We start from the raw sequence: 22,895 nt of genomic DNA, 5'->3' as shown, positions 1-22,895 counted from the left end.
CAGAGACAAGTATCACACAGATCTCACACTGGATAGCTGTAAGGAAAAAAAGTAAACAGGGTCCAGAACATAAAACATCCTCTGTGTGTCTCTAGAGGAAGTTTCATGGCAAATATTATCATCCAAGCTCCAGAATATTAATTTAAAAAGCAACAAATTAATACATTTTTATCATCTCACTGTATTTGACAGCTTATGAGACTCCATGTACTTTTCATGCTCCAAAAATAGGAATCTGCAAGAGTAAGTCCATGCTAGCCTAACACTGAAGGAGAGCTGGGAAGGGCACTGTATGCCTAATGATGCCTCCAACGGGATTTAAAGAGGAGGAAAACAAAACAGATGAAAGGACTACACCCTTCTTATGAAATAGTGGAAGGAGAGAACAGAGATGAGATTAAGAACATTTTCCTGTTCTTGGAATTCAAACACAACTCAAAACTCTAGGTGCCTGGCCAGACAGATCATATCCAAAGCCTGAAAAAGTTGAGCTCTCCAGGGTTAAGCAGGGATGATTCGGAAAAAGAAAAGTTAAAGATACTTAAGCTGGAGTTACAGCAGCAAGAGAAAGAAACAAAAAAGTAAACAACTGAATTCTAAAGGAAAAATCTGAAGTATTCTTATAAGGTTCAGCAATTTCCAACGTTTCCATGACTAGTTTTAACTAGTTCTGGCCGCAGCACACTAACAACACTCTCCTTTCTTTTTCCTCCTTGATATCTCACTGCCAAGGTTCCCCTTTTCCCAGCCTTTGCTTGCTCCCCATTACTACCTCTCTTCACACAGAGTTCAACCTGACCAATGCACTTCTGCCCACAGACTCGGTGGTCTTCCATCTCCAACCCCTCCACCCTCAATCATTTGGGCACATTTAGGAATGGTGTTTCCATTTATGCAGGAACTGTTCAGCCTGAAAAAGAGAAGGCTCCAGGGAGATCTTATAGTGGCCTCCCAGTACCTGAAGGGGCTACAAGAAACCTGGGGAAGGACTTTTCATAGGGGCAACTAATGACAAAACAAGGGGAAATGGGCTTAAACTGAAAGAGGGGAGGTTTAGATTAGATATTAGGAAGAAGTTCTTCACTGTGAGGGCGGTCAGACACTGGAACAGGTTGCCCAAGGAAGTTGTGGATGCCCCCTCCCTGGAAGTGTTTAAGGCCAGGCTGGATGAGGCTTTGAGCAACCTGGTCTAGTGGAAGGTGTCCCTGCTGATGGCAGGGGGGTTGGAACTGGGGGATCTTTAAGGTCCCTTCCAATCCAAACCATTCTATGATTCTATGATTCACTGATTAGCTTTTCTGAGGGATGAATTCTAACTAACAACCATCCATCACCCTCAATACCAAGGGGTGGTAGAGCCTCAGATGAAACTCTTCCAGCAGAGCTTCCTGAAGGAACACCCAAAACATGAACAGCTCCATTTTCAGCAATGTTAAACAGTCTAATTCTAAATGAAGGCAGGTGCCATGGGAATTTAAATGCCTTAGAAACCTGGCCACCAATAAATATGTATAAACATGGATCTTAATGCTTTACACTAAGCAAAAATACTAGGCGCTAGTTGGCTTATTCATTGCAAAACTATCTCTTGATTTTATATGGCTTTACAGTCTGGCCATGAGGAAAGCTTTACAAACTCATCACATGTAATCAGCTCAGCAACCAGCCATAATTTACAGCATACATACTTTCGCCACAAGTTTGGAAGCAACAGCACAGCACCAAAAGGCTTTTATCATCAGCAGAGAGACATCAGCTAAAGCCCACCACACTAGCTGTCCACTGTCATGTATCAGAGACTTTGACAGTGACTTGTCCAAACCATAAGGCATCTTCTAGGCACCACCAACACAGCACATCAGCAGAAAATAGAAAAAACCCTTGCATAATTCATACAACATTGCAGGAAGTTAACAACGTATTGGAAACTATTTCAGCATAGGTGGACAAAGCGTCTTCCTGCACTTAATTTGTGCAAAAAGAATATTTTCAGTCTCCTCATTCAGTCATCTTAACACAAGCTTTTCTTTGCAGTACACTCCTACAATGCCCTAAACCAGCCAGTATGGCACCCTGTATCACTAAGGGGAGAGGAAAAACACAGAAACAACAACAAAAGCCATACAATTCCCCATAGTACCTACAGGAGCTATGTAAATGAAGAATCTGACTGGTTGTAACAATTGAGTTTTACTCTCATTAATCTTTTCCTTCTATTTTAGGTCAGTTATAATAATTAAAAAAATCAGTCCTTCTGGATAAATGGGTTTATTTCAGTCCTTTTATACTAACTCATTGGTTCCTAAATTCTGGTCACAAGGCTTCATCACTATTGCTGCCATTCACCCCTTCTTCACAATGGTTCCAACTTGCGCTCTTCCTCTCCTCTGACCTCCCTCTCCCTTCCTGCCAGCAGCCTTCCCAAACTAGAAAGCCTGTATGACTCCATTCAGAGCCAAGGAGAAGTCTCAGCACCATGTTCCCAGTTCTGGCCTGGCACAGGAAACCAGCATTAGCTAGCCAGTAAAGCTTACCAGCTCATGTACAAGGCAACTGGGAACCAGTGCTAAGTGGCAATGGCACACAAACTGGCTCCAGGCCATAAACACATCCACCAAACTTCCACCATCTGTTTCCCTGTGCCCAGCAGATCTTGATCCAAATTCTTTAAACCTTGTTTTCTTGCAGGTGGATCCCTTCCCTTTCTGTCTCAGCAAAGCTTCCAGCAACCCAGGGTCAGAAAATACTCCAGATATCAAAACTGCACCATGACAAACAATTTCCATTCACAAATAAATCTCAACCAACAAGTTTAAGCTGAACTGCTCACAAGAATATTTAGTTAACACTCACTACCCCAGCAGGTAAATAGATGCTGGGACTGATTCATACTCTGCTACCTAGTTATTATAGAAACAAATACTAGTCCAAGTATTTCAGTGGCTGGCTGAGAACAGACCCAGCAGATAAAGCAGCAGCAGCAGCAGGCGCTCAGTGAGAGCCGGCCCCTGCACAACTGCACACATACGCTTCAGAGAAACATTTATTCTGAGCAGCCTGGAACAGGTACTTCACCAAAATCTTCTTTTTGCAAACTGCTCCAGCAACAGTTATGACTGAAATGGATCTAATCAAATATGTATACAAGCAGACAGATATTTTAAAACACAAACAAGAATCCTCCATTTCCAGTAAGTAAATGGTCTCGGGTTATCAATACAGTGCTCTACGCAGAAAGAGCTTGAGGGAAGGCTCTGTTCAGTTCTTCTTCCACTTCCCTCCTTTGGGCCACAACATCTCAGAGCCTCAGCAGTGTATCATTTTCTGAGTGACTCAGCAGTCCCCTTGCTGATGAGGACATTTAGCAGGGAGCAGCAGGCATGCCCATAAGCAAGTTGTCACTAGGAGCTGTGGAAATTCAGTGAGCTACTCCACATCTACATCCCTCATTACTGGACAAAGCTCCCAAAGAAGCCAAACTGACCGAGGCAGCAGAGCTTTGTTATTCTTCTCAAAATACAAAACTTAAAAAGGACGTTAAAACCAGCAGCACAATACCAAGGTATAAATTCCCAAAGAGAGCAAGACAGTAGAAGGATCACTGTCCTCATTCTTACCGTACTCTCCACATGCACTTAGATATGCATGCACGTCAGTATTGGTAACAGTCATCTGCTGTCTCAGCCATTAAACACAGAGCTTCACATCAGGGCATGCAGTGTGGGCCGTTTCAGGGGAATATGTAAGCTTCAGCTTTTGTGTTTGCCTGTCTCACAATGACATTTGTGTACTCTAAGTATTCAAAAACTGGTCTGTTCTAAGTGACATCATATGTACATTTCCTGCATTATCACAAACTAAAGCTTCTGAGTCCCATTCAGTAGTCAGAACAGATTAATTTTTAACCTGTGGAAAGTCTGAAAATCATTTCTACTGCAAGTAGAGAACAGACAGTTCCTCACCAGTGAGACTGTCCACTCGCAGTGGAAAATATAGGGGCTTGAACCTTGGACTTGATGTGAATACTGTCTTCTATTTCTTTTGGTAATGTGAATTTAAAGTAGTTCAGAACACAGGACACATGAAACCTGGATTTCTTAAAAATCGAACAGTGAAACGACACCTAGTTTCAAACCAACCATCAGAGCTTTCTGCAGCTTCACAAAACTGCTAGAAAACTGCTCTGTCAACTTGAGGAATTAGTAATCAATTCTGAATACAGCACTTCATGTCTTCAGTATGGTTGTACGACTTGTCATCTGCATGTGAAAAGCCTGGAAAGTGAGCAGCATAACCATGGGTGGAAATGGTTACCCAAGGAACAATTAGACATCAACAAAGAAGGTGCACACAGACTCATTAGCCACAAAGCACAGACAAGCCAGCAGATGAAACTAAAAATCACTCTCCTAGCATAAGCTGAGCGCAGCTTCAAGGTCTTACCCCTGCTAGGCATCAACAGGCGCTTCTTCATGTTGCCTGATAGAGCACAAGTGAACAGAAAAGAGAAAAACATCACATCAGCAACCGGAGCAGCAGCAGTTTAAAAAGTTCTTAATGTTAAAACACAAACAATAAGATATCAAATGTTTGTAATTATATATTTTAGATAAGCTACATATAAATTTAAAACTAAAGGTAAAAAATGAGAAAGATTCTCTCTATCTCCCTCCCTGCTCAGAGTCATCATTAAACCAACTGTTCCTTTCCTCTGCTAAGGAGAGCTATCATCCACGTTCTCTCACTCCCGTTAGCCCACTTGAATAGTTCCTTTTATCCTCATCTGAGAAAAACACTGCACTTCCTTTTCCCCAGCACTCCTAGGCAAGAGCAACTCTTCAGAACAGAGCCCTGGAGTCCGTGCCAGGAACATCCTGCTTCTATCTCCCACTTCAAACACCTTCTCCTTGCCTTTTATTCTTGAGGAGATGAAGCCCAAACTCCACTGCAGAGAGGTGCTCAGTGACAGGGCCAACAAAAGCAAACATTCTGGTTCTGCACAAGGCAGGAGCGAATTTATGCCACGCCAGATCTGGCACATCTGCCTCCCTCAGCTAAGCAGCAGCCTGCCTTTCCCAATGGCATGTAGCCTCTGGTAGCTTTGCTGGAAGCCAGGTGATCCACATGTTACAAAGCCACCTGGAAACGGCACAGCTACTACTTACAGCTTATAAAGCTGTAAACCTCAAAAGAAAAAGGAAACATCACTGGGAAAAGCTACTAATTTGAAAATTGAAGGGAGTTTCTTCTTCGCTATCCCATCTGCAAGGTTGGTCAAGCTAGGCAGAGTTCCACTAGCACAGAAGCACCACCCAGGCAGTACACATCATGTGTCTCACCCAGAAGGAGAAATGGGACAAGTGACTTTTACAAAAGAAAAAAATTAAGCTCCCTCAAGAATAAGAAACCTGGGATTTATATAAAGGACTATAGTTTTAAATAATCTCGTTGCATACCAAGAGGACAGAAGAAAAAGCCTATATAGACAATATACATTTTTCAGAAAAATATTTACCATCCATTCCATTGTGTTGTTCATAACTTCTTTTTCCCAGGATAGTTGGGGACCCATTATTAATGACAGGCGTAAACTTAGCAGGAGTCAGATTGTTGAGAGAACTGGACAAACTCTTTGCAGGATCTGGTTTTGGAGGACACGGATGAGACTCTGTTGCAAAACAGCAAGGTGGGAATATGGCCAAATTAATTAGTGAAAGTAATGGAATTATAAATCTGAAAAAAAAAACCCCTGCAAACTTCCAAGGTGACCAAGTATCCCCCTCCCTCCCCTTATATACAATCTCAGTCAACAATTTTTACTGGAGATTGTTATTTATATAAAGCATTTTAAATACATTCATGAAATTACCTGTACTGAAGATGTTAAAATCAATGTCATAACATTATCCTGAAATAACAAAAGCATTTTGTATCTATTTCCAAAACACTATTCTCTGACAATCTGGGATCATTTCAGGGGTGCTCTATATTAAAGCCATCTTTGGGCAGTCATACAACACCTTTAAACTTTGGGGAAATTACAACTTTGCCAGTTTTTCAAGTTTTACAGTTTGTAAAAAACACAATTTCTAAACCGGTCAAACAAGTGAGGATTCAAAGCATCACCATAAAGAACACACAAGAGTCTGAATTCAAACTTTTGCCCAAGGCAGAGATCAAGCACATGCTGTTCAACTGAAAAGATTTTGGGAAAGTACCGACCTTCAACTGAGTTTCTCTCGATAGCCCCAACAGCTGAGTGACACACAACTTACAGCACACTGAGCACCACACTTCCAAAATACATTCTCGCCAGTTCATCAGCCTCCCTCTGTTTCTTTCACTCCCTTCTCCCAGCTCAACAGTCAAATGGAGACCCTGACACAGTGCTAATGAAATCTCAAAATCTACTGCTACATTCTGTACAACTATTAAAAGCAGGATTTCATCCAACAGCAAAACTTCTCCCTTTATTGCCTCTATTTGGTTGCACTGCACATATGCAATGGTTACTCTATCTCATTAGTACACAGCAGAAGTACAACATTCAACAGAGAAGCAGTAAATATTTAATAAACTCTGAGCCTTACAATATTTCATCAACAATAATGTTCAAAGAAACATAAAATCAACTCCAGTGTTTCTTATCAGAGTAAAAAGACAATCAAACTCCTTGTTAATCTGGAAGCCTTCAAAGTACCACTGTCCAAGCTGGCTTTCTGTGGTTAGACACACTCAGATCGCTGTAACAGCCTGAGACATGCCTTCAGGCTATCTCCAGCAACCAGCAATGCTAGTGAAAATTATTTTGCATTCATCTATAGTCAAAGCTGGCGTGCCTCTTCCAGCATCTACAACTTACACCAAGGTCCTGGACAGAGCTACTCAGTAAAAAACCACAAAAAACCAACCAAGAAACAAACCCAACAAAAAAACCCACACAACCCCAAAAAAACCAAGAAGAAAGTAAATAGAAATATAGTTCCCTTGTCCAGCTCAAGCACAGAACACCCAGTAACTGATTCACAAGCTGTGGATGAAACGCTGTCCTAAACCTGAGGGGCCTCTTGGAGGACCCAACTGTAGGAACTGCCTCCAGACAGACCAAAAATTGGAACAGTGGACTAACCAATTGTTCCCAAAACATTATATTCATGCCTCCATTAGCAGATGGTAACCTGTCCCCACATACATCAGAGGCCACGGCAGACACATCCCTCCCTTCACTAGAAAAGGTTTCTGATACAGCTCAGTGAGCCCAGAGTGGACCGCTGAGCCACTAGTCTGTCAAATTAAGTAGGAAAAGGAAAAAGGACAAGTTCATGGGAAGGTTTTCATGTTTTGTTTTTGAATCCAGAACCAAATGGAAAATAAATGGTTATCAGAATTAGCTAGCAGAACTTTTTGTTTGGTTGAGGGCTTTTGTGTTTGGTGGTGTTTGGCTTGCTTTTTTTTTTTTTTAATACCTAAATACCGGAGTACTGCTTCTAAAGGCTTTCGAACCACTTGCTTTAGTAGCAATGGGTTTTCTGATGCCTCAGGTAAACGTGCTGTGCCTGCAAAACAAAGATAAATAATTAGAGGATAAAGACATTTAGATATTATAGTAAAACTAAATTAATAACTTAAGAAAGAGCTTTTCAATCAAAACTAATCTAACAGGTTGCAAGCACATCCTGGCAACAGGACACACATGCAGGAGAATGCTAAATGTAACAGCAAACACAAATATTTTAAAACAAACAACAACTCATGAATTTATTTGTCTAGCCTGCAATCAATTAGAACACTCTGCAAGTATAGCCAGATTTTGTGAAACCAGTAGAGATCATCTCAAGAAGTTGCAACTCAAACTTTACAGGAAAGGAATCTCAAAGGGCTCCTTTGCAAGAAGGTCCCAGCTGCATGGCCACTCACATTCTGCTTTGATTGCTGCGCTGTTAATAGGCAGATAGGGGTGTCTTGCAGCATGCCAAGGGCGCAAGATATCTCGACATAAACGTCTGGCAATTCTTGTCAGTTTTGTTGTATGGAGATAGAAAGCTTGTCGTGTCTTCATAGCAAACTTGGGACTCCCACTGTTTCGTACTGGCACACCATGAGGACTCTAGAAAAGAAAGAAAGATAAATATGGTTTCTAAAAAATAATTATTAGAAAGTATGGTTTTAAAGAAGAACAAGAATATAATATAAAGTCACTTAAAACTACTGATTCACAGACATAAGAACAGAAACAGTATTACAGATGAAAACATTTTCAGCCCAGCTATTCCCCATTTCCCAAATCGTACCCATCAACATTTGGGATTTTCTTCCAAAATATCTCAAAGGATAAAATGAAGGTAAACATGTTCTTTTCACAGGGAAATATTTATTTTTGTGCTGTCCCAACAAGTTTTAAAGTAAAAATCCAAAAGCCAGACCTAAGAAGTTACCTGATGCTATCACATGATGTAGTGCTTACAGAGCCAACAAAAAGACTCTCAAACTTTGGGTGCTTAGAGTTGCTCTGGATATAAAATACAAACGCCTCATAACAAAGCATTTGTGAGAGGGAGAGGGAAATCAGAAAGCAGCTGTATGGCTAAAACATACATCACAAACTCACTTCCCAAAGCAAACAATGCAAGAATGTCTTTGTCTCAAAGCTGCAAGAATTTCTGTTTTAATTCTTACTCTGAACTCAATGAATGCATTTACAGAGTTGTCAAATACTCACCACATGTGATAAAGAATAATACTGAAAAACACTGATCTACTACAGAGAGCAAAAGCAGTATTTTCTTAATGAAAAGCACGAATAATGAAAGTAGTATCTTGTTATCTCAAATCTGCTCACAGTTGGAAAATAGGAGGAAATTTCAGTTTGGGCAGAACAAGGCTTTCCCCACTCTGATTATTTACACACTTTTTAATTAACAAACAAGAGGTATAAGGTCGATAAAACTAGGCAGTTATCTCGGCAATTAGGCAGCTTCAGAGGGCAAACAGAAGCCTGGAAAGGACAGAGGTTAAACAAAAGAAACAGAACAGAATGGGAATGATAGCAAAGACTAGGACAGAGGACAGAAATTAATCTAAGACCAAAGTTCAGTGTGCACTATCCTTCTGTCCATGTGATGCAGCTACTTTTTCCAATCAGCTCAATGTATGATGTTTTCAGACCAAACTTCCACCAAATTCAGAAAAATTCTGAGAAGTTTAGTTTTTAAATAAAAGAGGAAAAACTAAACAGAAGAAACTCATACAATGCTTACTCAAACCTCTCCAAAAGGAAGGAGGATTAATTAAAAAAAAAACAGCATGAAGTAGAAAAACAAGATAAGGGATCTCTAAAAAGCCACTAGCTATTTGGGGTATCTAATGCTGAATGTGCCTTGGGAAATGGAACAGGTTTCAGGAAATAATTAATTCCTTTATGAGAAAAAAAAAAAAAAAAAAGTCCTCTTCACCCTAAAGCAAAAAATCATGGAAAATGAATACCAGAAACACTGGCTGGTATTTCAGTTTTTTCCATCTTCATTAAGTTATCCCATGCATTTGATGGCTAGAAAAAATATGTTTTTCTCAGTGCAGTATTCATCAACAAATTACTTATAGCTGAAGTTAACGTGCCAACTTTTGCAAGACATGAAATACCAAACCCAAGGACAAACAATGGAGGCTGAAGGCATTCTTTCTGTTGTTAAATATTTAAGAACAGTGAACAATTAGTTAAGATATCATGGCACCTAGCTTTCCAGGCAAGAGCACCAGGCAGTCTGCTTTGCAGATACCTACCAAATTATTGCGGTTTGGTCCTGGTCTCTCCCCATCTAACCGTGTTGGCATTTTCAAGCCACCGTATTTCTTCCAGTAGGTCCAACAGGATGCACAGAGGCGACACTGCATGTTAGGGGGACCCCAAGAATACCACTGGTAAGACTGTGTGGCTAGAGATAACAAAGGTGGAAGTTATATCTATCCTTAAACAGGATCACTTTTCAGAGCTTATTCTCTTAGAACCATCACAAAAGAAAACCCACACAAAGACAATGCAAAGCTCAAACAGACCATAGAAACCTGATGACGGCTTCACTGTCATCCCCACTGCTAAATGTACTTGTAATTTCAGTAAAATTAATTAAACATATAAAACTCTTTTAAAACAGGAACAGAAAAAAACCCCAACTAGTGGGATGGGAAAAATTACTGCCAATGAAACTGAAAGCTCTCATTTTGCAAGACTGACACACAACATTTCTGCAGAGCTTGGGAGAAGGAGGGAGATTGTCTTCAGGAACTCCCCATACATTAATTTTACAACTAAAGAACATGAGATACATCTGTGATTTGACTTCTTGCACAGTCCTATGTATATGCATCTCTAAAGGCTCCCCACAAAGGAAGACAAGTATTAGAACTCAGTATATTAATACCAGGCAGCAGATCAAATACAAAGATACCACATATTTTGAAATCTACTGAAAAGCTATGAAAAACTTGCCAATTTCACACCTCAGTGATTAAAGTCTTTGCTCAATCACTACCTGCAATTACAGGTAGATATTGCAGACATTTACTAACTTCCTTTTAAGTATTTCATAATCATATTTACCAGTGTAACATCAGTAACTCCAAAAAATGCGCCCAACTTTGCTTAAATGCTGCTATGTCAAATTCTGACCCCACACCCTTCCAAAGCCTTCTCTCCACCCCCCAACCACAACACAGCACCCACGCTCTATGCACAAGTGCCATACTGGCATGTCACTTACTGTAACAGCTTTCACAGGCCCGTCCTGCTCCCGTGTTCTGCGCCTGTACTCCAGTACCATTTACCACTCCTGGTTTGACATTATTTACATTGATCTGGTTGGGGTTTGGCTTGTTACTTAAAACACAAAGCAAAAAGGACAAACATTAATTGAAGCATGTGATTTCCTATGTGACTTAAAAATATATGGCCCAAAATGTTTCAAGATTTAAATTTTGTTCATCGTGTGGCTTCCAGAACAAGCTGTACTTACCAGCAATCTGACTTCCGTGAACACACTGTCTCCAACAGTATTTAAATAATGCCGGTAATAAAAATAACTATAATATTAATTAGACACAATTTTCAGGAGTCCAAAATCATTTAAAAACAATAAATCAGTAAAGCCAGGTAGGTATCTTACTCACTATCCCATCCCTGACATTCATGTCATAGGTGACAAAAAGATCTTATCTAAAGATCTCCCTCAGTCTTCAAAAGGAGTGATATTTTACTTAAATCTCCAAAAAGAAGTCTGGGGGAAGGAACAGTAGAGGTGGATGGAGAAAGGTCAACTCCTGCCTTATTCAGGGAAAGATAAGGACCCTAGACTGCAGTCACAAATATTTCCACATTATCTTCCTGCAAAGGTTTGCATCATGTAGCCACAATTTGCACAAGCACACCCAACACACTGAACAAAATCTTTGGACATGACATATACAGAGATGTTAACGAATATGACCTTCTATTAAAAAGCATTTAGGTTTCTACTTAATAGAAAAAGTCTGAGAGTTTAACATCTGCAGAGCAAGAAATGCCCTGATGGCTGTCACTAATGTATTCGAATATAAAAAATCTGAATCACCTCAGCTCATCCCTACACTTTCTTAAAAATGTTGACTGGGGAGGGGGGAAGCTACTGGCAGGAGCTGAGAATGGAAGGAAGGGTAAACAAAACCTTGGCGTAGAGAGCAGTATGGAATAGTACAAAACCCCTGCAGAGGAAGAGGTGTCAGAGGGGGAAAAGGAGGCGTTCAAAAAATCCTTCGCATAGGAGGGAACAAGGACAGGACAGAGAATCGATATTGCAGGGACAGGACTTCTGGGGAACAGGGGAAGGTGGGACAAGTCACATACAAAGTTTCAGAGAAGAATATACACAGAGCTTATAAAACATGCAAGGACTCCCAGGTGCTGTCAAGTGCTCAGCTTGTGGCAGCAAGAAAAGGCAGGCAGCCTTTGGTGCCAGTGTCTGAACACAAGCCCAAACTGTAGTGCTCATTACTTTTCCCCCCATCATCTCTTACCTGAAGACTGAAGGGAGTGGGTGTTCCTTTTATTTCCAACTAATAAACCCATGATTTGGAATCCACTTATTAATGCAGAAATATCTTAAAATGGCTTTCTGAAAACACATTTTCTTACACATCAGTTGCACACTAAGAGTCACAGTGATTTCAGTGACCCAGAATACTTACTACCTTTCACCCTGGCTAGCGCTGCAAAAACAGCATTGTGGGAATATGGCCAAATTAATTTCTGTCTAATGGGGCACCAATACTGGGTTTCACATTCTCAGCAATGACCCCTGAAAGCAAAGGAGTTCCAAGTGACTGACTTCTGAAGACAACTGTCCCTTGCAGCTCCAGAACAAACCCAAATGCTACTGGAAAGCTTACACTGCCCTGGAAGCCAGAAGGTCATCCTTTACCTCATCTGAAAATGTCTGACCAGGCATTGAGACACAGACCTCAGTAAAGCTCCATTTCTATAGAGACAAAATACATTTGGCTGTGAGTGAACTCCAAGGACCATACATATGTTGCATAAGGAGGTAAGAAAGTATTCGTCCAGTGTCAGAGAAACATTCTGATGGTGCTCCTGACTGTTAAGTCCAGTGCCTTTCTGCAGAAAAGAAAGCTTAGGAGGCTACATGGCACCAAAACACTGTAAATAGCTTGTTCCTCCAGTACACTGAGCAGCTCATATAAAGCCGAGAAGAGAAGAGAAGAGAAGAGAAGAGAAGAGAAGAGAAGAGAAGAGAAGAGAAGAGAAGAGAAAAAAATAAAGGCATTTAGATTAACAAGCCTGATTAGGTTTCCTTCTCCTTTTGCATATTAATTTGCCTGGCTCTTACAAGGATTGAAGTGTTTCAGCGTGCTTATCAGAACGGCACGAAGTTCTGACACCACAGATGGCAGGAGATCTGCAGACACATTTAACAAAGGGAAAGTTGAAGGAGGGTACATTCATGCTACCCAGAGTTTTCTCTGGGATGTCACTATAGTAACCTGCTGCAAAAGAACTTTTGCCAATGATTCACTAGCTAAGTCCATGTGCAAACACTGCTGAGATGCTGCAAAACAAACACTCCTCACAGATGCACTGTTACGGGCAGTGTTGCTCCACAGACAGAGCAAAAGACTGAAGTAAAGGAAACTAAGGTTCTAGTCCAGGTCTTATGGTTCAACATCAGACATGTTGCTTCCCTCCTATACATTTATTTATCCTCTGAAAAATGCAGTAAAGGTGTCTTAAGGCTATCAGTAAAGCACACAAAAAGGTTTGGAGTTTTTTGAGCAGCATGCCGGGAAACCCTGGTGTGTCTGGCTGTAAACAGTAAGTGGTGCACAAGACTGCACTCATCAGCAGGAGCATCCAAAGTACTAACATCCTGTGTGGAAAGACAGGAGGGTGATGGCCTGACTCTGCTGCTCTCTCTACAACCGTTACCAAACTTGTATTTCAAACACAAGTGAAAGGGATGCACAAGTAAGACCTGATCACTAAATTGTCACATTGTAGTGGTGACAGTAACTTCACTTCAGGATTTTGGAACAATACAATTAATGCAGCTGCACAAGCACCAGAACACTTACAGATCCAAAGCTAAGGTCAAGTTTCAAAGTGGCAGCAACAATAAAAGCTAGGCACCTAATGTCATCATCATACAGAAGCAAATAGCTCTTAATTGTTGAAGATATGTTAATTAAACTTGTTTGATATCACCAAAGCCTGCTACAGCTATTAACAAGAGAATGAGATGAATAACTGGATGAATCATTAGGCAATTAATGAAACTGAAGTGAAAGATGCAAATGAGGTACTGAGAATACTAATGATGTGGTAAACTATCATTTCCAGTTCTTGCATGAAGAATGGAAGTCTTAAACGGGTTTCAACTGTGATGGAGTAGTCAGTTATGCTAGAACAGGGATCAAGAAGTTTTCTAGGCTGTATTCTGCAGGAAATCAGTCTCAACTAAAGGGACTAAGGTGATAAAGCACATGCAGAAAGAAGGCAATGGATGCCAGCCATCATGGACTGAAGCCCCTGCCCAAAAAACCCAACCTGAAGATAATCCTGAGCCATGTAGAACACTGAAATCCCTTCACTATTTGACTGGCTAGCATTTCAGCCACAGCACAGTCATAAAATTTTAGTTGTTAAAAATAACCATAAACTTAACACCATCAGTGATTATTTCCTGTTATTCAGGAAACCACAGTGTTGCTAGATGCAACAGAACAATTAGGGAATAAAGCCTCAGAAATAAGAACAATTTTTAATCCTTTGTAAGGAATATTTACACTATCTTCCTCTGGGCACCTAATGCAAGCATCTGGATTCCTTACCCAGACAATGGAGAGGTGAGCTCTCAACACAACTCTCCAGGTTACTGTAAATATCCACTTCTAAGAAGAGGTCTAATGACTACTAAACAATGCTTTCTGAAAATTAGAAGCTGTCTCCAACAAATGTTGAAGATCATCATTTTAACTAGCACAGCTACAAAAGAGAGAACAGTATTGCACCTTCAAGTTTTCCACGCTGCAATGGACCTCTGCACAATTAAAAAGGGAAGGAAAAAAGCCTTGCTGCTCAGGCAGAGGACAACTGAGAAAGACAAGGGAATTATCTTCAGCTTGGTAAGAAGTCACCCCATGTAGTCATCCAAAGCTTTGCCCTATTCCTCCAGTTTCCCTATTTGCTTAAAAAAAGAGAGGCAGGGAGGGGAGAATATTTCCCTGCTTTACAAGGGTTTGCAAGGCAGCGTTTGCAGCTTGTCAAAGTGCTTTGAAATTCTCAGATAAAATACTGTACGCAGAATGTATTAATTCACATTTACAGATGTAAATTTAAAATTTACATTTTACATCAACACATTTTGGAGACTGGGGATTCTACAGAGCACTTCATTCTTCCCTTTCTGCTCTTACCCCTTCTGATGTCACTTATATCAAAGTAAAAGAGAGAAATGTCACACAGAATTGTATGTCTCAGCCTTCATGATTTGCAGATGTCCTAATCCCAAAAAGCACCACCTACACAACCGGACCATCATCAAAAAGAAGCAAGTAACTAGTACATATGATGCCCAGGAGATCAGTAAAACCAGAGTATGACTTCCACAACAGCCTGAAGAGTAAGTTCGGGTGCACACTAGAATAAGAAAGAGACTAAGACTACATCTGCAAGAAGAAAGGTCTCCAAGCCTCACACTCACACTGGCAGATGGCAGGATGGAGCATGTAAGAACATGGAATCTCTTTGTGCATTCAGGTTTCCGCTGCTGCTTCATTTAACACCACTCCCACTGACAGAGAAATTGCTACAGAAAACAACTAGAACATTTTTTTTTCCCTCAGTACTTCCTGAATGCAGAATTAATCTTATTTTATACTTTTTCCTTTCACCAGGAAAGCACATTAGTGGTTTTCGACCTAAGGGATGCATTACAAAGCTATTCATGCAAACACCGGGTTCAGTCACATCAACTACAGATGTCTGTCCCAAAAGCAGGGTTGTTCTTGGAATAAGCACAGAAATGTTTGTTCAATATCTAGGACAGAAATATTTTTCCAACATCTAGGATGCTGGTTTAAGACTTGAGAACCTCACATCAATTACCTGTATGACCCTCCATGCTTCAGTTACACACGTTATAAATTTGGGGCGCAGTGTCAAGTTAAAAAATATCAACAGCTTCATGTAGAGCTGTTATTTTTCACTGTATAATATGTATGTGACATGAGAAACAACCTTTGAAGACTGCTTCTGTTCTTTTTCCTTATTATTTTCCTCCCCTCTCCTTAGATTTTCCTATTAACTTCACAGGAACAAATGAGAGTCCTATCAATGGAAGACAGAGGGGGAAAAAAAAAAGAAGAATTGTTTGAGTCTGATATCCTCTGGGGTCTCTCTTCACAAACAATTTTTCACCAGTTATTGTTAGAATAGGTTTCACTCAATCAGCTGATATGCTTCTGCATAGGTCTTGTGACAGCCTACATCAAGTAATTTATTTTCGAGGTGACGAGTGGATCATTATGGTTCAAGTCTTGAAACAGGAATGGACTCAGTAACACGATAAGGACAAATCAATAACTTTGATATTTAGATCCCTACACCATGTATTGCTATTACAAGCCAAGAATATAATCTTCCTCTAGGTCACACGATAATGTAGATGCAATACATTCCCTGTGTGCCAGACCTTGTACTGAAACTTGAGTAGAAATAATACAAAAATCTTAGAAATATTTATTTGTTGCCGCATTTTGCTATTAATAGCAAAAAAGCAGCAGAAGCATTCATGTGGGATTAAATATGTCATGTATGCAATTTCGACTTTTCCTGATACACATAAAAGGATATTGAAGGAGGAAGAAAATTTGACAGCCATTTTTATCAGTTAAACAATATGTATGTTAAGGTATAACACTTACAAAATCAACCGTGACTGGAAATAAAAGCCAGAGACAAAAATAGCAACCACATGGGTAGAGACAGAAATCTTTCCCTGAAGTAGAGAGGTAAGTTGCTGATTTTATTATATTCTCTAGATAGCAATAAGAATTATCTTGCTGAGATACAGTGTTGAGGGATAAGATACCACTCCAGCCAGCCATTATCAAATGAGCACCATAACCTTTCAAATACAAAGCCCTTCCTACATACATTATAATCCAAGAGCAACAGCAAGACTACCAGGCTCTCTCATCTGCAATATCCTTTTGCATCTGCAGTCTAAATTACATTGGCTTTTGCTTTGCAAGCTTATCACATTGTGAATTCATGTTTAATTTGATGCCCAGTGTCCCCCTGCAGAGTAACACCATCCACAAAAAGCAATACTGTTGAAAAATTGCATGACAAGAAATCTTATTTTGTTCCGCTCTGAATATTACACCCAATTTTTAGTAATTTCACCTGAGAGATATCGATGTATTTCAAAGAGAAAAAGAAATCAGAGATCCTCTATTTTCAGAAGAAATAAGGGACTGTCTTGCAAGCTAAATATGGAAAATTTAGTTTTGCCTTAAGTAAGAGAACACATGGTAGAAGTTCATAAACATTTAAAAGGAGATAGCATAAAAGAGTAAAGCAGTTATTTGGGATAATACACATGGGGATGTATCTGGGAGTGAAAGCTGAAAAGAGAAAAGACAGGGGAGATTTAAAGTTCCACACTATATCAACTGTTGACTGGGTAATGTAGAGGAAATGCAAGAAAAGAAACACATTTAACTAAGAGTTTATATTTTTTATTTTATACATATTACATATATCACTATATATGATTTTTAATATAGTTCTATATATAATTATATATATATATATAAAAATGACATTAGAAAACAACCATACATTGGTGATCCATTGATGACAAAAATTAATAAAACTACATATCTTATTGAGCAGTTAATTAGCTACCCTTTTGTTCATGACCGTGCTGACCTGCTACCAAGTCCCCAACTCCCAGTCTATATAAAAATAAAAATTAGAAGGTAAGTAACAGTTGCTTCTGGATAGGAACATTACACAAGATGAAGGAAATGAGCAACATGACAGCACAGCACCCTAACCAGGAAAGCCACAAAGGGAAAGCCCTCAGCTGCCCATGGAGGAAATACCTTGTGTTCCAGAAGTGGAAGGTCAGCATGGTTAGTTTAAGGGAACAGCTTTTGTCTTTTACACACTGTTAACCAGCAGTGTAAGTATACTGGAAGGAGTGCTGCTTTGTTCTAGCCAGCTTCAAAATACCAGAGCTATTGTGTTTTCTTCCATAGGGCTCCTAGTTGTGTATTAGCATCAGGGTGGTTAGCATTAACTCAGCTAAAATCCAAAGGAATTCAAGCCTATTCAGGTATCAGCAGAAGGTTTGTTATATTGGTAACCTAATTTAATAGTTCTCTGACATGTTTGTTCAATTATGTCTCTTGTTAAGCAATTAAAGCAAATACACAGTAACGGCAGGCCATGGAAACTGCTATACCACACACTCTACAATGAAGCAGAAAACAGAACAATACAAAAAGATACTTACTAGTTGGGTATATACACTTGTTTTAGCTTACTTTCTGCTTCTGCTGCTTTCAATCGTTTCTTTAAAAAGAAAAGAAAAAAGAACAAAGTTAGAATAAAAAGAAAATAAGGATTATTTTGCCTGGGAGTCAAGTAATATACCTGTAAAACTTTAGTGCTTATTAACAAACAATGAAGTTTTCCTTTCACTGAGCGGCTACCCCAAAATCCTCTTCCAAGAGGAAAACATCCACTGAAAGCGACTGTGGGCAAGTGACTACGTACACAGCTTTGCAAAAGAGAGATGACAATCTACTGTTTGTAAAGGCAAACTTTTCATTCCCACTCACTTTCACACAAATTCCTGCATTGTTCCTCCCACAACCCCTTTTTTCCTTTTGTGCAGAGGAATATCTGACCTATCAGTCTGCGTTCATTCTTCAAGATAACGTTCACCAACTGGACAATAACAGGCTCAGTAAAGCACCCTCTCCATCATATTTCTCCAAAAGTTTAACCAATTCAGTTTGAACAAAGACTTTTTTGTTGACAGTCCTCTGTTTTGAAGCCTGAGTGATACATGAGATCTTCTTTAAGTTCAAAAGGCCAAGAGCTCAACTCAAAACCAATGCAGAACTACCCACCTAATAGATTTTTTTAAAATTATGGTATGTCATCACTTCTGACTAAACATCAGCCACAGGCAACCTGAACATTTGCACTTTCTAAAGGTGAGCAGCTCTAGGTACACAAGCCCTATGCATTTATCCTCCAGGCACACGTGTGAATCTCAGGGGACAGGTAGCAAAGAACATCAAGGGTATAAAAAGGGGAGAAGCCAACTAGACCAACCAAGCAGCCTGTAATGAAAAACACCATTGCCAGGAGATATTAAGGAACATAACAGAGATGTGTTTAAGGGAAAACATATACAAGAAGCAGACTTTCATAGCATGTTCAGAAGCACATGACATTTGTCTCCTTACGTGGCCCTACTTCAGTAAAGCCATCCAATAACTTCTGTCCACATTTCTGGAGTAAATGGATTACAGGATCCTTTCAATGGTACGTATGGAGTAACATCCCCAGAATAGCACTGCTCCTTTTTTTCATTCAGCTTCAGCTGCGAACTTGCTGATAGTCCCCAAGAGCATGGCAGAGGTAAGCTTAGCATGAGCTTTACTAACTGGCCAAGAATTCCTTTTACAATTCAAACCTTCACATCATTTAAAAAGTAAAAGAGACATCCTGAGGTTCAAGTTTTCTCTTTATTCCAAAAGCTAAATTAATTTAGGGTGAACTTCTAGGGCCTCTAGTCCAACTTGCTGCTCAAAGCTGAGCCCATGCCAACAGCCATGCCATCAACAGTGGTCTGCATAAAGCCACGAGAACGTTTTGCAGACAAACCAGCAGCATGGTGATGTTCTAGACAAGGAGATTAGCTTAATGTTTTCTATGCAGCAGTCTCAAGGCACAGTCTAGGAAAATAATTGTAAAGCTGAAGTCAGTGTCTTCACAGACTCGGAAAGCACCAGAAAATGTAATAAAATTGAAGAGTGTGTCACTGAGGAACTAGACAAACATAAAAATCCTTTTTACAGGGACATGATGGACACACATAGAAACAACGAAGTAAAAGTTTCCCATAAGCATAAAGCTTGCTTTGATCAGAGGGACAGTCTTCAGTAACAATTTCCATTTGACAGCCTGACAGTTCTTCACCAAAGCTCTCTAGACTCCTAAAGAATTCCCCTCTTACCTTTTTCTGCAAATAAAAGTCAGCTTATCTTAGAAATCAAAGAATTAAGTTGTCAGACAAGAGAAAAAGGACTGAGAAAACACAACTTCTGAAAGTTATCCAGAGACTATGGGTACACCTTCAGAGAGCTGTATCCAAATGCTGACTTCTTTCTGCTGGTGTAGGCAAGTTTCCCAGACTGCTTCTGTTAAACCTCATCTAGGACAAGGACAACTACTTGAAAACTGTCCTCAAGAAAACTCAAATGAAGACCTTGTGGAGACAATCCTACAGACTTAGAGGAATCAATAATATACATTGCACTGGCAGCCAGGGATGGAACTAAAGAGCTTCTTCCCTCTGAATACAAACCACAAAGCTGAACATTTTCAAACAACCTTGCCCAAGTCTTTTTATGTAAGAAATGAAAGCATCCAATGATGGGCCTCAAAGAGTGCTGGGATCATCAATAGCATCAGAAATCCTCCTCTATCTCCTAGAGAGAGGCTACCACAAAAAATCATCCTTCAACAAAATGCACACCTTCAGGTGCATTTCTGCTCAGGAACTGAAGGCTGTTCTGGCCACAGCCTGGACTGAAAAACACACTGCACAGAGTATGACAGGCAGTTACGTCAGCAGACAAACAGCCACAAAGCTCATACTCTCCCCAGGAATTACAAGGAAGTCCTACATCAGATACTGATAAACAGCTTAAAATACTGCTTGATCAATCTTGTGCAAGAATCGTATTTCCTTGAAACCAAAACAGTAAATTCAGGGATCTTCTACTGGTAGACAACTGGCTTCTTTATTAATTTCTACTAGATTTCTAGATTGTGGGGGAAAAAAGCTGCATTTCTCTCAACAAAAGCTCCCAAGGGGACTATCTAGACTCATTATGTTATCACAGTTTTGGAAATCTATGAATGGAAAAGCTTCATGCAAGCACAAAGCATTACCAGCAGCTGAAATATTCTACACACAATGTAAAGTCATTTGCCTTGGAGACAGGGTTAATTTGGGGTATGAAGCAACATTTTAGAGAACTGATGATGAACGTTAACCTCACACCACAGATTTTGTTTGCGAGCTCCAAGCTAACAACTGCCATAAGTCACCTGGACCCAGCAATATTCACCTCTCCTAAAGCCACATGGGGATCAGCACAGAGCATGACATCCAGCATATGCCTTCATTACATAAACTAGTCCATCAGGAAAACTGAAGGTTTTCAGAAGGTGCCACAACGTACTGGAGAAGAGGAGGTTGGTTTTGCACTAAGTACTTGTGGCTGTGAGCAATCAATAGACCAGATATGATGAGTTTCCCATTTTCTGACAGTGACTGATACCATAAGGTACAAAAGAAAGGTGCCTGAAGTGTAGTGATGCACAATTTCAGAATAATCCCTTCACAGAGAAAGTGCTTTGCTAGGTCCCTTGTCAGTTATTAATTGATTTGTGCCTGGAGCATATTTATACTATAAATCCTTAATGTTGTCTGATGTAGTTATGAATGTCCTCATCCCCAAAAAACCCTGAACATTCAAAACTTTTCCTGGTAGTTGGCCTAAATTACATCTTTTGTCTTTAAGGTATTTATATACAGACATCTGAAGCATATCCTCTTATTTACCTCATGTATTTTCCCCATCTATAAAAGGGAGATATTACCATCTTGTTTATCCCACCGAGACCAAGAAATTAAAATACTAAGCACTGTACATTTGAGTTGGTGCAAACATCTGTCCTTTACTTATCCCCTCCCTAGATTTCACATCTTTCATTCTACCCACTGAGCCTGAAGGACTTTTATATAATACGTGACAGAGCAAACGTTTGTGGTCATTTTCTAAATAGTGAGGAGTTACAAAGAGGAAAAAACAGAAGAAATCCAGGAACACAGGGGATTTTTCAAGGTCTACAATGCAAGAGTTGGGTTGGCAGACAGCACAGGGACGTCTCAAACATCCTCAAATATTAAGCCTTTCTTAGCTGATGATGGGGAAGATAAATTGCATTTTCTGGATTCAGAGGAGAACTTTCACACTGTTTATTCTTTTTCAAAACTCTGAACATACAAGTGCTGCCGGGAGGTGGGGGAGATGGGACAGAAAAGCTAATTAGTCCATGATGCATTTGGGAGAAGTATTTCCAGCTGCTTGTGCTCCAGCCACACATCTCAGCTGTGGTTTGTGTGGTACCTACGGTTTCTGTCACTCGCTTGCCAAAACTGCCATAGTTCCACATCACTGTAGGCTTAACAGGAGGTGTTTGGGGATAAAACATCCTACGTATGTGGAAAAACATTTCTTTGATGTTATTTCTATATTGCTAGCACACAGTACCTCATGAAGGCTAGTACATTAAGATGTCACTCACAGCTCCTGGCTAGGTACAAAGAAGGTCAGCCTCCCTTAATAAAGATCTTTTCCATCTACATCAAGATTTACCCAGAGCTCCCTCCTTTAAGCTCCCTACTTTGTAGTAAAATATAATAGCACTTCCACTCTCTCCAGTATCTTCTCAACACTATCCATACCTTAAAAATTACTTCCTATCTCTCTTCCTCCTACACTTTTCTAATGGCACTTCCACATAACAAACAGAACAGTAGAAATTAACATTTGATCTTCCTCTTGAAGATACATGCTCCTCAAGCACAAATAAAAATGCAAAAAGTAAATTAAATTCTTCAACTCTCAGAAAGTGTATGCTTTCTGCCATGTCCCAAGCTCTTCTCAACTGCAACTCAACAGTTGGAAAGTGGTACGTTTTAGTTTTCAGGACTTCCCCTCATGACATGCAAAACAGTAGAAGCATTTAATGATCTTAAAAAAAAAAAAAAATCACCCTGGAATTCAAAACTACGCAAGAATTCAGCTTTCACTTTTAAAATGTAGGCATATCCAAGCATCACCTCAACTCTTTAATTCTTCAAATCACCAGGGGAAGCCACCAAACAGCAATTACTCAGTGGATGCCATTTCAAACCTTTCTCAATCAGAAAGATATGTTCTTGTGAATTGACACAGGAAATCTGCTGACACAGGAAATCCGTCCCAAGAAAAGGATGCGCTCAAAGGAGACATACTGAATTTGGAATGCA

The 22,895-nt window shown here is 39.9% G+C and overlaps 1 protein-coding gene across 1 annotated transcript in view; it reads right to left on the bottom strand.

Moving 5' to 3' along the window:
• MTA1 (metastasis associated 1) overlaps nucleotides 1-22,895 on the bottom strand; it is a 66,262-nt gene that overhangs the window by 15,432 nt on the left and 27,935 nt on the right. Inside the window, exons 10-16 of the mRNA XM_029083561.1 lie at nucleotides 18,069-18,137; nucleotides 10,758-10,873; nucleotides 9,781-9,932; nucleotides 7,918-8,107; nucleotides 7,467-7,556; nucleotides 5,516-5,668; nucleotides 4,444-4,479 (exon numbers count right to left, since the gene is read on the bottom strand). Of these exons, the coding sequence (XP_028939394.1) occupies nucleotides 4,444-4,479; nucleotides 5,516-5,668; nucleotides 7,467-7,556; nucleotides 7,918-8,107; nucleotides 9,781-9,932; nucleotides 10,758-10,873; nucleotides 18,069-18,137 (806 nt within the window). The remainder of the gene's footprint in view (nucleotides 1-4,443; nucleotides 4,480-5,515; nucleotides 5,669-7,466; nucleotides 7,557-7,917; nucleotides 8,108-9,780; nucleotides 9,933-10,757; nucleotides 10,874-18,068; nucleotides 18,138-22,895) is intronic.

This window comes from Antrostomus carolinensis, unplaced genomic scaffold (assembly GCF_000700745.2).
Source record: "Antrostomus carolinensis isolate BGI_N321 unplaced genomic scaffold, ASM70074v2 scaffold18402, whole genome shotgun sequence".
Lineage (NCBI taxonomy): Eukaryota > Metazoa > Chordata > Aves > Caprimulgiformes > Caprimulgidae > Antrostomus > Antrostomus carolinensis.
The sequence above is the reverse complement of the archived record's forward strand: the minus strand, read 5'-3'. Positions and strand labels throughout refer to the sequence as shown.